Below are 20,440 nucleotides of genomic sequence, written 5' to 3'. Positions count from 1 at the left end.
CCTCTCAAGGTCTGCACAGCCACACGGCTGCAGCTCAGAGTGGGGAAAAATGCCCAGAATGCCTGTGTTTTCTCCCAGCCTTGACTTTTGTCATTGTTACCCATTCTGGCTCCAGCCTCCTGTGCCTGGGTGCTCCTCTCTGCTGGCAGGACAGCAGCCCCGCTGCCCTCATTGCTGTGCGTGGAGCACAGTTGCTGTGGTAGACCAAACAGTGAGGGCTTAAAGGGATGAACTCTGAAAGCCAGCACAGATGGAAGGAGGATAAAAGTAAATACAAACCAAGACAGAAGAAAGAGAGGTCTGAACAGAAAGTGTCTGCTAACAGCCCGAAACAGGCTGCTGTGCTCATTTGTGCAAGTTAAAGCCATAGGCTGAAGGACAAGCTAGCAATGGCAGCAGTGTAGTTTTGGCCCTCCTCTCCCCGCACTCCCTCCCATTGCTCACTTGTCTCCGATAGTAAGGAATTACTGGCATCAGTGAAACTTTCCTGTGGCTAGCTGGTTCCAGCTCCTGCTTGCCACCAGCAGGACCAGCCTGCTCCTTGCTGACCCTGGCTCTCGGGCAGCAGCAGGAGTGCTTGTCCACCAGAGGGAAGCAGAGCCCGGGAGAAACTCGCCTCCCATCCCAGCAAGGGCCAGGGACACCTGAACGGCTGTGCAGAGGCAAGAGGACTAACCAGGGAGCTGACCACTAATGCCACAGCAGGCCAGACAGCAGGAGCAGCTAAGCCTGGGGTTTTTCCTCTCCAGGGCAGCCTGCACTGGCTGAACTTTCCAGTAGCAGGCTTGCACCCTTCGCCACCAGCCTCCTAGTCCTGTGATTCAGTTCAGCAGGACTGACCCTGTGGCCAAAGCCACAGCATGGCTCCTTACAACCAGTGACACGGGCATCACCCAGGAGGGTCAAAAACCAGGAAACTTCATGAAACTGTGCAGCCCTCCTACAGCAAGCCCCAACAGGGCAGATTAAGTGGTTTGCTGGGCTGCATCATTTTAAGCACTTGATTGCACATTCACTCCCTGGGTAGTTCGAAGGCCTCATTTACTGCGGCTCCAGACAGAATATGGGCATCGCCCTTCCCCAGGCTCATGTACACAGTCAAGGTGGGCCCTCTGTATCCTAAACCAGCATGGACAGCTGGGTGCTAGCAGCAGTTTTTTAACCAGAATCTTCTCTTTCAATTCATTTGTGCAAGAGCAGCTAGACTCTTTGCCCTTCCTTTACAGTACAGGGAAGGTTTTTCCTCTCCTCTCCTCCTAACCTTCTACCTCAACCAGGGACAATCAGAGGAAAGCTGACTCCATGCACCGGTTTGTCCACAGCTGCCAGGAAGTCACACAAACGAGTACAAGGAACTGCTCTCCCTTTCATCAGCATGCCAGCTGTGAGTGCAATCGTTTTCTCTTAAAAGGGGCTGCCCTCTTCACTCACAGCCAGGAAAGGCAAACCATTCTCTAAAGTTGATGTCAGAGCTGGAAAAACCCTGCCATGACCCAGGAACAATTTCATATTATTCCAACAAGGACAGCTCCTTGGGGAAATGCTCTCAGCACCACAGACAACTTATGCTTTACAGTTCTTTGATCTTGCCTCCTTTCTTCCTCTGCTACCCTTAACAGCCTTTTTCCCCACTTGCATCATTTGCAACTCTCCCCTGTTGCAGCAGGGAAAAAACAACCTGGCTCCACACTTGTACTTCATAAGCCTGTCCCAGGTCTCCCTCTTGGCCATCACGGCATTCAGCAAACACTGAGATTTCCTCAACATCTGTAACAGTTCTGTTGCTAGACCAAGAAAAGGATGATATCCAGCCCTGAAAACATCATGTTTGCTGGGAAGAGCCAGTTCTGTGCCAAAGAGGGTTTGAGGACACAACCAGAGAAGCCTCAATTTACTACCAGTGATATGCCCAGCTCCCTTTCTCTCACCACTAGGTAACAGACTTCTTACGCTACATGCTGCTGATGCCCAAGTCCTTGCCCAGGAGCTGCTGCCCACCCCCTCAAACACACCCCACCTCGCAGTCGTTGCCCAGTTTTATTTCATTTAAAATCCGCTGTGTTAAATATTTTAGTTACAAGTTCTGTGTAGAGGGTAAGAGTAATAGACTCTGCAGGCACTAGCAACCCCCTCACTCCCCAGTACATGTGTGCGCTATCAGATTAAGGACTGCCCCCCTCCCCCCAAAACCAGCAGCCTTGGGCTGGGATATACATTAAAGGCCTGGCCCTCCCCAGCTGTCTCCCTGCTGGTAGCAGGCCAAGCCCCGCACGCAGGAAGCCAGCAGTCGGACCCACCGTCAGTGAGCTGTGATTCAAGGACAGCCGCTGGGGGCTGGTTCTTGCCCCCGTGTTGGGCATGTAACGGTGAAAGGGTTGTCCCCCGAGGAACAGTGCTACCTCCGCAGAGGTCATGGGCTCTGCCCACCCAGACATGAACATTCACACCACAGTGACCAGGCTGGAGAGAGACAAACAATCTCCAAGGGAAAGCTGGGGAACTGCCACCGCTGCGATCCTGTCTGTGGAGGGAGTGTAACTAGGGCACTGCCAGAGGCAAGACACCTACCTCGAGCCCTGCTCTGATCAAAACCTCTGCTGCAAGCGGCCTGGGGTCCCCAGACTGCCCTTGCAAGGCAGATGAGTGTGAAATATTTTCAAGCAGAACAGGGACAGAACAGTAGCCTTTCCTTTCCTCTCCCTCTCAGGAACCTCAGTGCTAGGAAATAAAGCTGAACCCGCCTTGGAGCGGCAGGGAAGGGGACCCTAGCACAGCAGCAGCAAGCAGTTTCCAGTGGTATAGGACAAGCTAGAGGTGAGAGTTTGGTGCTGTGAGGGAGAGGATGCCATACAGATGGCTCTGGAAAGGCAGCGCCATTCAGTGGTTGGCCCACTACGTAGCAATCCTCGTGAGAAATTGAACCTTCGTTAAACAGAATAGGAAAGGAGGTAGGAGCTATCCCCACAATTCCCTCTGGGACAGCTCCAATCACAGCGGAGGGAGGGAGACTGGAATGACCCCTGCCAGTTCCTGAATGCCCTGCATTGCCCCTGCTGGTGCTGCGGCCCTGCCCTGGGTGGGTTGTGTGGGGGTGTGGCTGCTCTACAGGTCGAGCAGCAGCACGCGGGGATCCTCCACCGCTGCCTTGATCTTGCGCAGGAAAGTCACTGCCTCTCTGCCATCAATCAGCCGGTGATCGTACGTCAGAGCCACATACATCATGGGCCGCACCTCGATCTGAAGGGGAGGAATAAGATAGGCATTAGTGAGCTCAGCACTACTGCCTGCATGATGCCCTCCTGTGAATTTGGGGAAGACCTGGCTTCTTCCTATCCTGAATCCAGGCCTCAGGCCCTCCTGGATGTGTTCTGCCTGGCAGGATTACCTACCCCCTCACTCACCCAGGCACTGATCACTACCTGGGCTGGGTCCTCACCACACAAGAGTGCGTCCCTTTCTGGAGCTGTTCTCTACTACAAAGGCTACAGCCTCCTCCTCCTCCTCCCCACACCTAAGCAGATTATCCAGTTCTACCCCTCATGAATAGGACAAAGCCCCCTGCACGCCTCAGGCAAGTACCAGTGCCAGCCCTATACCCATTAGTCTCTGCTCCTCTTTCACATTAAAGCCTTTCAGAAGTTGACACCAACCTGCTAGAAAAAGCATATGGGCTATGGTCCCCATCCCACTGAGCCCTCCCCTCTGTTGACCGAAACCTCCTGTGCAGCTCCACCTACCTTGCCTCCCACAGCCACAGGCCTGTTGACGATGGCATGCATGCCCAAGATGGCAGACTGGGGCGGGTTAATGATAGGTGTCCCAAAGAGTGACCCAAAAACCCCTCCGTTGCTGATTGTGAAAGTGCCACCATCCATGTCTTCAATGGCCAGTTCATTCTTCCGTGCCTAGAAAGAAGAGTAAGGTCTTAGAAAGCCACACAGATCACAGAAGGCAAAGGACAAGAGTTCGGACATTCACTCTCTCCAGGAATAACTGCTGATGGCAAGAGCTTCACTTACTGATCTGTTCAGCTGAAAACCAGCACAAATTACTTGAAAATGCTTGCTGTCTTTAGATCTTAACATTTACTGGCTTTGGGGAAGGATTCTCTTGCCTTCACTTCCAACTCCTGCTTTTGCAGGGGACAGACACAGGGACTTCTACCCCAGGGCAGTTCAGCCTTGGCCTCTAAAGGCAAAGGTGAAGATACACCACGTCACTAATGCATAGTTTACGGTCTTCTGGAAGGGTAACAAGTAGACAGGCATGTCCTGTAAGGCACGGGCACAGCTACAGATGTAGCTGATCACTCCCCACAGCACAACCCAGTGTGTTAGAGGCCAGAGATGATGACACAGAGGGACTGAATCAATTCATGCCTGTCCAGCACCCCCAATTCGTCCCAATGCTTTTCAGAAAAAACTCCAACCTTCCTTACCTTCTCCCCCAACTCAGAGATAACACGCTCTATGTCAGCGTAGTTCATGTTTTCAACATTCCTAACGACAGGGACCACAAGACCCTAGTAAGAAGCAAAGTGCATGATCAGCAAATTCACCACAGTGAAACACAGATAACTGTGGGCAGGAGTCTGGCTTCAGCCCAGCAGAGTTCCTGCCTCCTCCTCAGCGCACAGCAGGTGGTTGGCAGAGCTGCCTCACACCCTGGCGGCCTGCCGGGAAACCTGGCATGACACGCACCAAGGGCTGATGCCGTCAATGAGACATCATCTTTGCCTTTGTAAGCCCATCTTATAAAATCAACCAGGTCTCTCTGGACCCAGCTCCATGTCCATAAAAGCAGGTGAAGCACTGGGCAGAGTTCAGCTGCCACCTCTTTCTCCACGAGAAGAGCGGAGTCCCTTTATGTTGGACCTCCCCTCGACTTTAGGGGAGTGTGAAAACTTCAGTCCTGGCCAAACCTCTGCCTCACAACAGAACCAACTAATTCAACATCTGTATCTCCATTTCATACCCTCCCTGGACAGGAAGATCTCTCTGAAGCAGCAATGACATTTACAGAAATGGTGGAACAGCACAGCAAGGTTAGCCAAAGGAGAGGACATGCAAAGCTTTTACTGTCTATGCAATATCCTCATGGGTCCATGAAAAAAACAGTTTCCCTAACTTGGCTCTACTCATTAACCATTCAGATCTATATTGACTTTGCTACTACATCTCCTAGTACAGGACCAGAATATTCTTGGTCCTCCATCTTCTCCCAAAACCATCCATCTCAGCAGTCCACAATGTATCAGATGTCTCATTTAGAAAGTCAGTCTCATCAGTAAGTTTCTGCTGCAGTGGAGCTCAAAGCTGAGTTGGCTCAAAGTAAATGACCATCCCGAGGCTGCAGGAAGCATGGCCAAAGCATGCAAGGTACCTACCCGGGGAGTTGCTACAGCGACACTAATGTCCACGTAGTCCCTGTACACAATCTCTTTGGTCGTGTCATCAATCACTAGAAGGAGAAAAAAGTTGTGTTACACATGCAGTACCCAAGATCAAGGGCTCAACAGGTCAGAAGTAGCCACAAAATTGTAACAACTTGCTCATCTCTAGCTTAAACATAACTCCAGAGAAGAATGATTCCTCACTGCACCTGTGGGAGAAGCATCAGGACAGACAGAAAGGAAACACAGTCCAGATAGGTCATTCCCCCTGACATCCCCTTGGTTCTTCTCCTCTTCTGGGTTTGAGCAAGCACCTCTGACACCCCCCAGGAACTGCACTGCACCTACAGCAGGTACCTCGACACCAGCCAGCAGGCTCTGCCCTCTGCGAGTTGCGTACACACAGCTGGTGTGTGTACACAGCTGGTCCTGGTGACCCCTTCCTAGTAGGACCCCTCTTGGCAAGCTGTCCTCCACCTACATAGTGGCATTAGCAAAATCAGCTGCAGCATGTAGGACTGTCCCCCCTTTTCCTGTGTATTTGACTTGCTTGTCCAAGCTATTAGCCACCTGCCATGGACTTGGCCACCTGCTTTCCCCCACTCTGCCATGTTCACCGGTCAGACATGCAACTCAGCAGCAAGGGTCACCACTCACCTGCATTCACAACGGGCTGGTCCTGCAGAGCAAAAGCTGCAGCTTTCACAAAAGCTGACATGAAACCTAGCTTCAGGTTGTGCTTTTTCAGGAAGGGATCCTTGTGTAGAGCTCTCATCTCCTGGATGTTACTGCAAAACACATGATAACGCTGGTCATCAGGGAGTCCAAGAAAACACTTGCTCTGTAATAGATCTCAGAGCAAGCCCCAAGGACTACAAACCTGCACCACCAACCAGCAAACCCCCGGTCTACTGAAAAATGCTTCAAATGTCACAGGTGAAGTGGGCTGAAGGTGGCTCTAAGGCCCCTGACAAAGGATCTAACAGGAACTGGTCCTGGACCACAAACTCAGCAGGACAGGATTAACCTGCATGGCCCACATTGCCAGGCACAAAAGCAAGATGGGGCATGGCATATTTCCTGCTTATACCTGATGTTGCCACCAATTCTCTGGAGACACCAGTGCTGATACCAGTACAGCACCACAGCCAGCAACTGCTGGTGTGGTTGGGCCAACAGCCCTGCAAGGGTGACAAAATATGAAATGCCAAGAGCAGAAAAGATGCAAGCAGCGACCAACAGAAAAGATTTCAATCATTGTGCAAGTCCAGTGCCAGTCAGAACAACAATGCTGCCGTACCCAACTCTCCAGCTTTGGGAGTTGTATGAATATGAAAGAAATCTTCCCAGATGCTATGGTAGTGGGTGCCAGCCCACCCACAGTGCTCAGCCAGACTAATCATGTTTCCCCACTCCTTCTATCAGAACTGAGGCCATTTACAAAAAGTCAACCAAGCTGCAGCTACAAGCTCTGCCTATTCCAGGCTAATACCAGATGCTGTGGAATTACACGCTCCATCCTTCCCCCCTCCAGAGACCTCGAGTCTTTGAAAAGACAGTTTCAGCAAGGGGCAGGGGTCTCCATGGTTTAGAGTGTTTGTTTTCCTGTGCCTAACCTTGTTTAGGGCTAGGATTACTGCCCAAAGACATTAGTGCCTCCCAAGACACAAGGACTGCAGCAATGAGGACGAGGTTTGCTATGAAACTGGCTCATTATAGCTTCCTCCTTTCAGACACTGACCCCCCCGTGGGAAGCAGGAGGCCCCAGCACAGGTCCTCACCAGTCAACCTCATAGCAATCAATCCAAACCAGATTACCACATGCAATGAGAGCCCCAGGCCAGCGTAAAGCGACACCTCAGTGAGCCTCTGAGAGGAGATAAAGCTGCAGCACTTCCCCTCTAATCAAGACTATTTTGCCAACCTTATTGTTCTGAGACCCAAATATTTACATGTTTTGTCTTAAGGAGCAGAATAGGATTTCACAAGGCAATTTGATTTGGGCACAATTTCCCCTTAATGCACTGTAACATAAGCTGCCCACCCTCCAAAGCCATTAGTGCATTCAGTCCGTGCAAGCACTCGAGTCAGGAGACCCTCACCTGCCTGGAGGGGATGGGGAAGTATGCTAGTCCATCTCTGGAAAGCTGCACCATTCTGACAGCAAAGGCCTTAGACCTACATAATGCTCACCTGAAAGGCTGATGAGCCCTGGGGAACCACCTCATTGGAAGCTAAATATGCCCACCTCCAAAAGCAGAGTAACCTGGTGGGGTGGTGGAAAGCAGATGCTACATCTTGCTGTCTTCTAATAGCCGCTATACAAGCAATACTAGTCACTCTTGGTCTTCTGCTTAACATCTACCAGTCCTCAACCAAGAACCACACAGATGAGGAACCAGACTGCCCCTTTTACAAGAGGCAGATGACTCTTGAGGAATGACAGGAAATTAGGAAGCTATGCAGTCCTCACACTGCAACACCAACATGGCCCTGATGAAGCTGCGCAGTCTGTAGTACACACCTAAGAAAGAGGTCCCAAAAGACATGTTGCCAATCTCTCCAGAGAGAATCAGCAAGGTCTTGACCGCTATTTAGAAGTGACTGCCTGCATCTATTTCTACTTGTAAAGGGAAAAGGTCTGCTCCTCACCTCATATCGATCTCGTTGAAAGTGGTCAGCATGGCACAAGTATTCTGAGCCTCTTTCAGCCGCTGAGCAATACGCTGACGCATCCTATTCATCTTCACCTGAAAATTAAAAAGATATAAGCAGAAGCTGCCTCAAGCTCATCCAAGGGGCAAAATGCACAAAACTCATAAGGCCCCTCTTCTTGCCATCTGGTTGACTAGTAATAGATGGCTAGGGCCAAGGTTTCCACTCCAGGTCTCCCTGAGGAGCATGACAGGCTGAGGAGTTGATTTCACTACGGAGCTGCCCAGCTCAACACACAGTTCACTTGAAAAGCAGTGCTGAAACACATCACAATATAACTACTTCTGACCTGTGTGCTCCTCAGGACATCCAAGCACGTGTAGGTTTTCAGCATGAGTCTAATGTGAGAAGAGCAAGACTGCTAAGAGAGCAGCTGCTTAATCATATTCTCTTAAGAATGCACAAGGCAGCTGCAGCAGCCTCAGCCCTTTGCTGAGGACTTGTGGACAGACCAAGCATATCAGTCAGCAGAGCTCAAGACAAGATTTTTGCCTAGAAAAGACCTGTGTCAGATCGGACCTGGCTCTTCTTCCACCCCTAAGTGGTGCTGTCATGTAGAGAATTTCCCCATCTCTCACAGCCCCACTAAGCTGGATGTGAACCGGTAGATACGGACACATCCGGAAGGCTCAAGGCTTACGCCAGAACAGATTGTCACCCAGCAATGGAAGTGCTGGCAAGGCCCCTATTCCCACAGCTTACCCTATGCTCTGATCTGGCACCTTTGCTGGGCACTGCCTCCCCAGGAGGGGCTGCTGCTGGGGCTGCAGCCGGCTTCACTGCAGACACTGAGGGTAAAGAACACATCAGTCAAAAAGGGAAGCCAGGGCTTGATCGCAATGCCCCGAGGTAAAACGCCCGTTTGAGCTCCTTGCCCAAGCAACACAGCATAGAAGCAGCCTTGAATCAGGCTGGGCAGGTTCCAGGCATAGCTGAGCTCTCCAGTCTGGAGCATGCAGGGCAATGATGCGGGGAGGCCTTCACCATAAATGCCAGACTGTTTGCTGTCTTTAACCTTACACACTCTCCCCAAGGAGGAGAGGCTTGAAAACAGGAGAAAACAGCTGTTGCCTCACCTGGTTTGCTGTCGATAGGCTGAGCTGACACAGATGGCACCGGTGGCATTGTAGTGGGAATTGGTGCTGCAGCAGGGGGAGGAGCAGCCGCAGCTACCGGTTCAGGGGCTGCAGGAGGAGGAGGGGCTGCTGCTGGTTTGGCCTTGGCAGGAGCAGCTGAAAGACAAAGAATAACCATGGTAAGGGCAACTGACAGCTTCCACTGTCAGGGATCTCCTGAGTCCAATCAACTTGATAAAAGTTAACCATCTGGCAGAGTGCCTTTATGTTCTCAGCGCTACTGAACTCATAGGAGCCACCACAAGAGAATCCCATGGTGAAAGTGTTTTATTCACTGACACCCTAGATCTCCCTGTGCAGAAGACTGGATGCTAAAAGAGAAGTGGGCAGAGAAGGGAGTTATATATCAGCGGAATTCTCAACTAATTTTAGCTTAGAGCTGCAGTCTCCTCCAGAGGGAGCAAAAGCAAAGTTCTCCCCTCAGGAGGACTAAAATTATGCTTTTCTAATGGACAAGATTGGAGTATTTTCTTCCAGCTACAGAGGCAGATGGAGGAAACAGTTAACCTCTCTCAGGATCCCTCTGCCTTCAGGAAAACAACAGTGGAAACAGGAAGGCCTGTGCAAGTTATACATGTCTGACTTACCTCCAGTTTTCCTGAGTTTGAACAGAGGTGTCCCCCCTTCCACTTTGCCACCATCAGGTACCAGAAGGGCTTCAATCACACCAGCTGCTGGGGCTGGAACTTGCACTGATGTCTGCAAAAAGGAAAATCAGTGAAATTCCCCCAAACACTGGATGGAGAACAAGTGCCCAAGAGAAGATGCCAATATGCGCAGATAGACATTGTAATTTGGCACAGGCAGCAGCTCCATCTCGCATCATTTGCACCGGTTTTCACACCCTCCACCAGGATTTTGTGCCAATAGTGAGAAGTTTTAGGAGATGCTAGCAGTATAACATATAGCCTGATCTTCCTGCTCCAGGGTACAATCAAGAATTAACTGGCTGCCACCATCCTTCTGACAGCAACACCAGAAGCAGAACTTGGCAGGGAGTTTTAGCAAGAACTTCAAAGCTTAAGAGTCCTTTAAGGAGTGAGTAAACTTAAAGGCTAAATTTAAAACAATCTGAAGACATCCTATGGCTCTGCAGATTTCTCCTCTGTTTAAACACAAACAGCTTAGGGCACTGAGATTTGAAGGAGTGGAATTGCAGCTCCAACAAACATCAGCACCCCTGATGCTTAATCAAATGTATGAGGAAGGAAGAGTTATCAAAGAATTCTCACTTAAGGCACAGCCAGATTCCATACTATATGAGAAAAGCTTTTCTCCATGAAGGGAGCAGGAAACACGGGCAGGGCCTGCAGGCTCTAGGAGCTCTTAGCAGGAGAGGAGCCATACAGGGCATCTGCTACAGAACTAGAAAAAGTTTTGGTCCAGAAAACTCCTACCTTGTCTGTTTCAATCTCACACACCACTTCATCTTCTGCCACTGTGTCTCCAACAGCTGAATGATAGATATGAACACCACTGTGAGGAGGGAGGTGTGCTCCAGCCTCCCCTCTTAACCCACAGCAGTCTTCCCCACCAACCCAGAATTTTCTCACCCCAGTTCTCCACAACTTCTAAGGAAAAGTCTAGCTCAAACAATCAGTCTACTGCACAGTCAAAGTCTGATTCCAGTTTAGACATCATCCTTCATCCAGCATCACCCATGACAGAGAGGTGCTGAGGCAGTAACTGCAATTTTAACTCCTTAGGAGAACTGCAATTAACTGTCTCATTTGTCACAGATTGAAAGGCACAGAGCAGACTGTCAGTCAGTGAACTACAATCCATCCCTGAGCTGTCCAGTGCAGAGTTTCAGGGAAGAGGCAACTGCTCACCTTTCTCCCACCTGACATCTCCTTCTGTGACTGACTCTGCAAAGGCCGGGGTGTTCACTGTAACCACGTCATCCCCTGTGAGAGAGACAGACAGACATGAAGACATTCAGAGCTCAAAATTTATGGTATTGCTTCATTCTTGTCAGCAGGACTCTACTAGAGCGGATAGGACAACAGACATCAAACACTGGCCTTCTCCTTGCTTCAATACAAGAGAAATTCCCATCTGACCGAAAGCCACACTGTGACAGGAATGCCAGACAAAATCTTTAGGGCCTCGGAACATAAACCCTCACCATCCATCAAGGCGGGACAGCAGTGGGCCTAGACTAAGGATGAAGAGGTAGCTTCAGCTGTTGTCAGGACAGCAACAAGTAGCACAAGAGCCATCCCGCTGACTCTTGTCTTTTTACTTACTATGTACTGCAGTGGTTCTGAAGTAACGGACAGTGAAGACACTGGAGCTATTTACTCTGCAGAAAGAGAGAAAGATATGAACACAGAAGTACATTCCTCTGCACGCTGCCAGCACCAAGCTCAAGTACAGAATTTACATTTGCTTAACTGATCTGAAAGGCTGCTCAGCTGTTCTAATGTATTTGTTCCAAGGGACTCCTGCAGCTCAAGCTGCAACAATCCCCACTAAGAAAGAAAACATTACAGCTTACCATCACTAGTGCTCTCAGAAACTCAGTGAGAACGGACATTTACGGAATTTTAATTTAAGGAGACAGCCCAACAGAACACCTGTGGTTTAAATACTGATAAAAGGCTGACCTAGCCAGCCCACCCTATGCCCAAGACTAGAGCAGTAACCATTTTTTACCTCCACATCAGGACTGACATCTCTACAGAAGTTGCTAGATTGCTCCAAAAAGAGAAAGCACCATAAATTGCCTATGGCAACACATCCAAGAGACAGCTATTTCCACCATGTCCCTTCACAGGGAGCTGGCAATCCCAAGCGTTCCAAAGGATGTTTTTTACACCTACTGACACCACATTTGGAAACCTGAAGCAAACGTGCTTTAGTATTTCCTCTAACACAGGCTACTTGGTGCAAACAGACCAGCATTTCAGGCTTTTATGGGTACGCTATTAAGGTTATTTCCCCAAATACATTTTTACAAGACCACCTCAAGCAATGCAAACCTTGCCACATGAACAACAGCTCCCTGAACCACCCCACTTCTGACAAAAATCCTAGCAAGAGGCCGCCATAGAGCAAACAAGACTTCTAGTCAGATACTCAAAGGGTAGAGATGCACTTGTCACCAGTCTCCTCATTCCTGTCCTTTCCCTGCCTCGGTATCTGATTCCAAATGAAGCTTGTTTTCTTTAAGCATGCCACAGTTCCTGACCTGCAAAACCTAGATTTTGTTAGGGCTAGATCCACGCTCCTACGATGTGCACAGGGATTTTATGACAGCCAACCATATTCTTCCTCCCAGCCCACAAATCTTATCAGAGCTAGAGCAGCCCCAGCCTCTCCACATCACAGCTTTCCTGGGGATACTTACACAAGCTTCCTGCTGTTGGTGTAAGCCAATCCCTGGCTCCCAGCCACACCTGTGAATGAGAATGGTGTTACCCCACAGGAACGTTGTCCAGCCCTCAAGTGTCCCTGTCAGGCAAAAGAGTGCCGATAACACCCCTATGCACCCTGAAAGAAGCTTGGGACTAAGTGGGGAACATAGCCATATAGAGGCACCTCAGCACCATCAAATCTGCGCCTAGCTTGCTAAGAGTAGTGGTCTTGTCTTCATCTAGATTTACAGACATGGCAAAAACAGTTATATCTTGACCTCAAAGCTAATAAGGATAACTTTGAAATGGGGCAAACAAAGCAGCAGCTACCCCAGTCAGAACAAAACCAGGAAACAGCTATGAGGGACACCTCCAGGACTGCTAAAATCACAGCTGCTGCCGAGTTATCCTCACCAATACAAAGAGGTTTCTAATAGGAGCAAGGCATCAGTCCCCTAAGAGGCACCACCAGGAAGCCTCAGTCGCATGGACAGGTAGGGAGAAAAAAAGAATGAAAACAGGGTGTAGGACAGAGTAGCAAGCCACCATCATCCCTCTTCTCTGTCCACCTGCAGTCCCAAGAACATTTCTTTTCCAAAACTCACAGCAGGGAGGTACTTGCATAGCTTCTCAGTTTCACATACCTTACTGTCCCCTTTACACACTGCTCACATGCCCTGACACTGCAATTTTTATTATGAACTGAACTCCTGTCCTTTGTCTCTTTCAGGGCACTGGGCAGTTTTCCAGACTGATCTTAAAGAGAGCCAGCGTGGCAACTGGAGAACATAATTATCTCAATTACACAATGCCAGAAGGAAGAACCATCTCCCCACTTGATTTTTAAAAAAAGCGATACAATTTTGACACCATGCCCTACTAAAGAGCTGATATTGGAACTCTAGAAACCAGAAAAGGTAAGCAGATCTAACTGGTTTCTCAAAGTGCAAGCAGAAGTGAGTGATGTAATGCTATATAAACACAGCACAGCTAGAAAAAAGAGAGATCTGGGAAAATCCAGTTTAAGCACTGAAGAGGAGTTCACAAGCATACTAGATTTGATATGTCAAAACATTCACCCATCATTTTCAAAGGAGTTTGTTAGAGAGCTAGGCTCTGCAACAGCATGTGTTTCAAGCACTGCAATGCTTGAAATACACTGTGCTGCTGCTGTGAAATCTTCACCAGAGCGGAATGGATTGGGCAGCGTGTCCATTAGGCAAGGGAAGCGCTCACATGGAAACACAGCTCATTTTACCCACTGTTTCTTCATTACATGACTGACAGAAATAAACCCCAATCAAACCTATTACCAATTTCCGTCATCAGCTCTGTTCTGTCTAGGTAGCTTGAAATGAAATAAAAGTGTAAGACTCACCAGACAGAGAGCATCTTGCCAGAGTACAGTTTCCCTGTCAGAGAGAAGAGGAACTATCAGTATTGCAAAAAGACAGACCCACCCTAGAAGGACTTTGGTTTTCCCATGAGACCTGGATCAGAGACAGGACCCACCATTCCCATGCTCCAGACTGCAGGCGTGCCACCTTCCCATATTGTGCAAGGGAGGGAGGTGGGGAGGGCACCTACAGCCTTCTTTGCTTTGTCTCCTTCCAGGATGCTTTCCTGTGGAGTGATGCTAAACCTGATGCACTTAGTTTTCAGTTGTGGCTCCAGCTATTTTGACCTTCTCATGCACAGTTTCCTCTTTAAAAAGGAACAGATTTCTAAAGATTCATTCACTAAAAATTTGTTATGAGAAGGTCAAGGGCAGCTACTGGATACGATGAAAAACATCCCATGATGTTTACTCCTACAGTCATGAATGCAGCATCTGGGGTTTGTTTGCTTGTTTGTTTTAAGGCTATGGAGCCTTTGAACTGCAGAAGGCCAGAATTTACCTTGACGGCAAAATTTCTACTGCCTTGAGTGAGCCAGGAATTCCACCTTCTGGTGACGTTTCACTTCATACCCATGTAATCTTTGACGGAACTCCTATCTCAGCATAACTTTCCTCGAAAGTAAAAGACATTTCAAGATATTCCAGTTGCTTTCCCTATTGTTATTATACATTTCTCTAGCATCAAACCTGCAGACCTGGAGAACCTAAGAACCCTTTAAAAGCTATGGGAAAACATGACAGTAACCATGACTGAAATGCAGTTGACTGGTTTGGAACAGCAGTTACTCAACAGCTCAAAGCACCCTTATCCAGCAGCTAAGGTAAGAGGTAAAAATTAGATTTCATTCACATCTTCAGCATCTGAAGGGAAGTTTGCGTATAAGCCCTGATTTCAGCTGCACCAGGGCAAGCAGGATGGAATATAACTGATCTTAAATATAAAAATTGTGGAGCTGTGTGTGATAAGACAACATAGACATCAAGGATCAAAGAAATGCTTTAAGCTTGCCACACCGTCTACAGGACTGAGTGCTGTAGGGTACAAAAACATATTCAGTGAACACTTCATATTGTCAAAACTGCTAACACGTCTGGAATCAGCCCCTTGGCAGTTTAATTATCCAAACTTATTGATGGATTTGGCTTCTCCGATACTAACGCATGGTCAACTCAGTGACTGACGGGCAGTTCAACAGGGTTATGATTAGCTGTGCTGAGGATGCAGACAGCCAGGCTGCCTTGCTGCTAAGCCACTGTGCATCTGGCAGTGCCCAGGAGCTCCAGCACAGTGCCACGCAGCAACCCTTTGCCAGCCCACTGCAGGGACCAACCATCCCAGACCAGCAGTCCTGCAAGATCGGCTTCCAGCAGGGCCTGCTGGAGCCCCTGCCCCAGGTCTGGCTGGGGAAAGGAAAGCAGGGAGCCTTGCACAGTCTGCAGAGTCATCGTGAAGGCTATAACGCTTTATCTTGGTGCAGCACTGGCCCCCTGCTAACTCAGATCTGGTTAGTGTAGAGCCAGCTGTAAACTGGGATCAGTAAGACAAACTTCAACTTAACTCCACTTGGTCAAGCATCTAAACCACCACAATCCTCAGCACATGTTAGTTTCCGCATTGATCAAATTCTTCCCTCTTTCCATAGTGCCCCAGATAATATGAAATCAATCAAATATACAGTATCAAGTGACCTGAGCTCCCCTCTGCCCATTAATGTTTTCCTGGGTGCTTTATAAAAAAAGGTGGTTAAAGGTATTCCTAGCATCCCAGACAATAACTCGTTAAGAAAGAGGAACAGCCTCAGACTGAAGCAGAAACAGCCAATTTTATTTGCTCAGGACCAGTTTACTGTAAGGTTAAAAAAAAAAGTTTAGAAGGTCTGTCCTAAAATAAATCATTGTGAGAAAACACATCTGCAATCTCTCTTCCACAAAAGGTGCCAAGTCTGTGTTTCACAACTGCTGCAAAATTAAGGAAAAAATTGGTATCGCTCAACCCTTCTGTCCTTTAGGTTAAGAAATGAGGGAAAGAGCTCTAATGTGAGGAAGAAGCCGCTAATAAGATACTGAGATTCCTCTCCTGTGTTCTGCAGAACTGCTGTGTGTCCATCTCTTCACTACAGTACCTCAGAGAGGCACGTGCAGCCCCCAGAGATGCCTGACAGGGCTGTTTCCTGTTCCCCTTTTCCCCCGAATGAATCATTGTGATTCCTTCCTGGTATCACCCTGCTAAACCTGCTCTCTGCCCGATCTTAGAGCTTCTTCAGTGAAAATGGAAACATTTAGGTTTTGCTAGCTGGCATTAGCACTTTGGGCCACTTTAAACTGACAGACTTCACTTGGAAAAATAAGTCTTGGTCTAATTAGCTAGTGACTCACATACCAAGCGATTAATTTTTCCCCTATGTTTCACATGACTTCTCAGAATTGTTTTTATAACTGTTATGATGTCAAAATGACCCTGGCACAGAGCATCCCAGGCTGCACCTTTCAAGGAGCCGTCACCTTCCAGTACGTCATAACACTCTGAAATAAATTATGGAATACATCAGCTAAAGCGACAGTCTGTATACCTACAGATTTCTCCTCCAACAGCGGGAACGGGGACCAGTTCAGGTAAGGACTCTAACTGAAGAGGAAGGTACAGCTAATTTCAACAGAGGCAAAACAGAAGCCCAGTGCTGGGCAGCTCTGACAACAGACAAAGCAGTAATCGGTTCTCCAGCCCCAGCTTCTTCAAAGCAGAGAAGCTGCTGCTTTAACAAGAATGAGCGTGAACCACTGCTACACACAAAAAACCCACTGCACGTCTTTCACTGATGTTAACACAATTATATAGAGCAAGGCAGGGCAGATGCTAAGATGGGATGGAGATAAAATGCTGAGTGGTAAAGGATACTGTTACTAAGACAACAGGCTGAGAACTCTTCCAGCACATGGGGAGGATCAAACAGGGAAAAAAAAGTTCTTTACAAACTCTTCCCCAGATAAATAGGACTTGATTCTCAAAACACTGAACACAGCTCCTGATCAAACCATCCCTTTTCAGACTAGCTCTTCTCTGGACTTTTTCAGGTCATCCTTCAACAGCTGCCCCCCCCCCCCCCCAAGTCTTACATGCTCAAATGCAAGCTATTCATGATTTCTACTTGATACATGAATCCAGGACCTTTTTCTCCTTTACAAGATCATCAAAATCAGCCAATTCTTCCCCACCCTCGTTGTTTCTTGCTGACTCCAGTGTTCTCCCATTCAACCCTACACTTCTGAATTTTGTACTTGTCTATTGTTCTCACTTCTCCCATCAAAGGTTTGCCAAGTTCTGGTGTTTCTTTCCATCTCCCATAAAAGCCTGTATTATCCCCTTCATCAAAACTTACTTCCCACATCCCTACTCAAATGGAAATCTATTACCACCATCTTGACTTCTCAACTTTTCTAGTACATCTAACAGGTTACCTAAAATTATCTCTCCTTCCTAGTACTCACCTATAACCTCCTGTAACCTCCCGATTTCCAGACTACTTTTGTAAAAGGTTTGACTACTCCATCTGGCTTTTCCCCCTGCTCTGTATAATTACACAGCACCACTGAGAGCTGACAAAGCTTAAATGTTAAAATGTCACTTTAAAAAGCTTAAACTGCACTATAATTAATTTATATCTACATATATGTATAACAAAATATAACTATATAGTTAGTTATAAATTGTTTATAGTGCAGTTTTTTTATATATACACACATACTTACAAACACAAATCTATATGCTGCACCCAAAGACAAGCATCTAACATACAACAGCTCTGTGGGGAAGCACGACATAGTTAAATATTCAATATTGCAATTAGCTGTCAACACTTGCTCGCCTACATTCACACGATGGCTGAAATCAACTCTCATGCTCTAAGGCTTCAGCCAGTCATCTGGAAGAGAAGTGGTGTTTTTCCTCCTGTAAATACGTATATATATGTATGCATATGCACGCATATACCCGTATGCGCACAAAGCTATGCATGTTTGCTGTTTAAACGGAAGATGCGGCCAGACGTCAGCAAACGACAGAAACCAGCCGGCCACGCGAGGCCCCGGTGTTGATTTAAGTAGCCGGCTCTGGCCAGCTGGCCTCTACAAGCCCAGGCTGCCGCCAGCACTGGTTACTGCCGTTTGCATCGGTTGAACGACTGCTTTAGAAACTGAGCACAGGAATTCAACCAAGAACTAGACACCAGTTTATTTGCCGTTTCTGCACCGGGCCGGCCCCGGCCGGGGAGGGGGGCGGTGCGAAGCGAACCGCGGTTGCCAGCAGAGAGGCCCTCCAAACGCTTCAGCCCAGCGACAGCCTGAGGCGGCGGAGCCCGAGACCGACGGTTTTCGGAAGCTTTTCCCGCCTGTCAGCTCCGCCCGGTGCCGCCGCCGCCGCCTTTCCCGAGGGGACGACGGGCCCGGCGCGGGGCGGGGCAGTAAGGGGGTAGCGGCACAGGCACCGGCGGCGCCGGGCGCGGGAAAGGGCAGCGCCGCGCTCACCCTGGCCCTCCCGGGGGGGCAGCCCCGCCACCCGTACCGCCCCTCCCTTCCCTCCCCGCCCCGGGGCGGCTGTGCCTCGCGGCGGGCGGGCAGGAAGGGGGGGCGGACGCGTCCCGGTGCCCTTGGAGCCGCCGTCCTCGCCCGCCCAACCGCCGCCCTCCACTCCTCCCGCCTCCCTCCCCGCGGCCGGTGCCCGCGGCGGGCAGTACCTGCCGGAGGGCGCGCAGCGAGCGGCCCAGCGCCCGGCCCAGGCAGCGGGACCGCCACAGCAGCAGCATCGCGGCGGCGGCGGCGGGAGGAGCGGAGGGCGGACACCGGAAGCAGGCCCGGCGCGAGCCGGAAGCGCGCAGGGCCGGACCAACCTCCCCGGGAGTGGGGGAGCGGGACCGGAGGGGCGGTACCACCCAGGGCGGGGGTGCTAAGCCGGGCCTAAGGCAGGGGCTGTGGGGAACGGACAGGCCTGTGGGGAGAGGACAGGGGTGGGGACGGGGCTGCAGGGTTGGGACAAGCCTAGGGCAGGGGCTGCGGGGCAGGGCTGGGGCAGGGACAGGCCGTGGTGTCTCAAGAGCCTCCTGTTGAGCCACACCCAGGGTGTCTTCCACAGCCCCACGCGGGGCTGGGGCAGGTGGCAGGCAGGTGGTTGGGTTACACCTTGTGTGCTGCTTGTCACTGCCTTTGTGCCCTGTCTGTCCACTTGCTGTTCTGCCTCTGGCACAAGCAGAGACAGGAGTTTTCACATTACGAGTTACGTGACCTATGAGTTATGTTACCTGCGATTGATTCCCAGTACATAAATGGACCTTTGTATTACCAAAGGGTGCTGTTTCATGGTGCTCTTCATTGAACCAACTGGATTGCTGGACAGCTGTACCAATGGTCTTCCTGCTCACCTTGACAAATCATGGGGTCAGGCCCATGATACTGCCGCAAGCGTCAGACAGTGGGATGTTGCATGGTTAGAAATGGGCAAGGAGGTGATCTCACTGTGGCAAACAAGGCAAACGAGTCCACAAGTAAGCCCAGTTCCTCGGATGTGGTCTGTATGTTGGAAACGCTTGAGAATCCACCAGCTAGCTTCTGTTTTCTGCCTGCTTCCCAGTGGGAAACCACTGGTGGAAGGAAACCCAAGGAACTTGTAAGCCAAAATGACCCATTTGCAGAATCTGAGAATTAGCTTGGGATAGTCATAAAAGACTGTCTTGCAGCCAGGCATCTCTCAAGGAGTCAAGTCCAAGTTGTACACATGTCCTTAATTTAGCTGTTGCTTAATAATATATGAATGGTAAACTGCAACCTTCAAAATAGTCTCCTAATATAAATTCCCAGTGAACATCCTTGGGATCATTTTGAAAGAAAAGAGTTTGAACAGAAATCAACAGGGGATAGTCTCTGAGGATGTGCTGACTGCTTTAATATAAGGCAACTGAGCCAGAAAAGCTCTCTGCCAGGGATTTCTCCAAGATCTGTCTTTCGAGGGCTAATGTCCTTGAACAAGACCACCCGATGTCAACTGCTTTTAACCACAGCCTCCTGCCTACCACATGAATACACCAAACATCACCGTGTTCAGTAAGCATGTAGAGGCAAAGCAGATGAAGCCCCAGGCATGGCACGCATGGCTAAGCTTTGTCCACCCACCCCACAGCTCCTGCACAAAGCATTTCGCAACCACATGTGCCCCAGGGGTTTGTCCTGGGCCTGGGGCTGGAGTGTGCTCAGCTGAGAGCTGTGCCAGCTCTGCTGGCAGCAGCAGTGTCTCTAAAGCACCCTGCGATAAGGAAGGGACTCAGTCTTGCTGCTTTTCCTGTGTTGCTCTATTTGCTGGTGACATCCTACACCACAGACCCCCAGGCAAGCCAAAATGCCTCTGTATCCCCATGACAGGGAATGTTGGAAATGCCTGGGCGCTTTCCGTGGG

The 20,440-nt window shown here is 49.4% G+C and overlaps 1 protein-coding gene across 1 annotated transcript; it reads right to left on the bottom strand.

The window, feature by feature from the left end:
- Positions 1-2,211: 2,211 nt before the first annotated feature.
- Positions 2,212-18,852, bottom strand: DLST (dihydrolipoamide S-succinyltransferase). Its single transcript, XM_074824746.1, has 15 exons — positions 18,732-18,852; positions 13,981-14,014; positions 12,596-12,644; positions 11,493-11,548; positions 11,076-11,150; positions 10,641-10,696; positions 9,831-9,942; positions 9,184-9,339; positions 8,810-8,895; positions 8,045-8,142; positions 6,050-6,180; positions 5,387-5,460; positions 4,439-4,522; positions 3,738-3,905; positions 2,212-3,237 (listed from the first exon to the last, which is right to left on the bottom strand). Exons 1-15 carry the CDS (start codon positions 18,798-18,800, stop codon positions 3,103-3,105), a joined length of 1,383 nt encoding a protein of 460 aa, XP_074680847.1. The 5' UTR covers positions 18,801-18,852; the 3' UTR covers positions 2,212-3,102.
- Positions 18,853-20,440: the final 1,588 nt, after the last annotated feature.

The sequence above is a fragment of the Strix aluco genome, chromosome 4 (genome assembly GCF_031877795.1).
Source record: "Strix aluco isolate bStrAlu1 chromosome 4, bStrAlu1.hap1, whole genome shotgun sequence".
NCBI classification, from domain to species: Eukaryota; Metazoa; Chordata; class Aves; order Strigiformes; family Strigidae; genus Strix; species Strix aluco.
The sequence above is the reverse complement of the archived record's forward strand: the minus strand, read 5'-3'. Positions and strand labels throughout refer to the sequence as shown.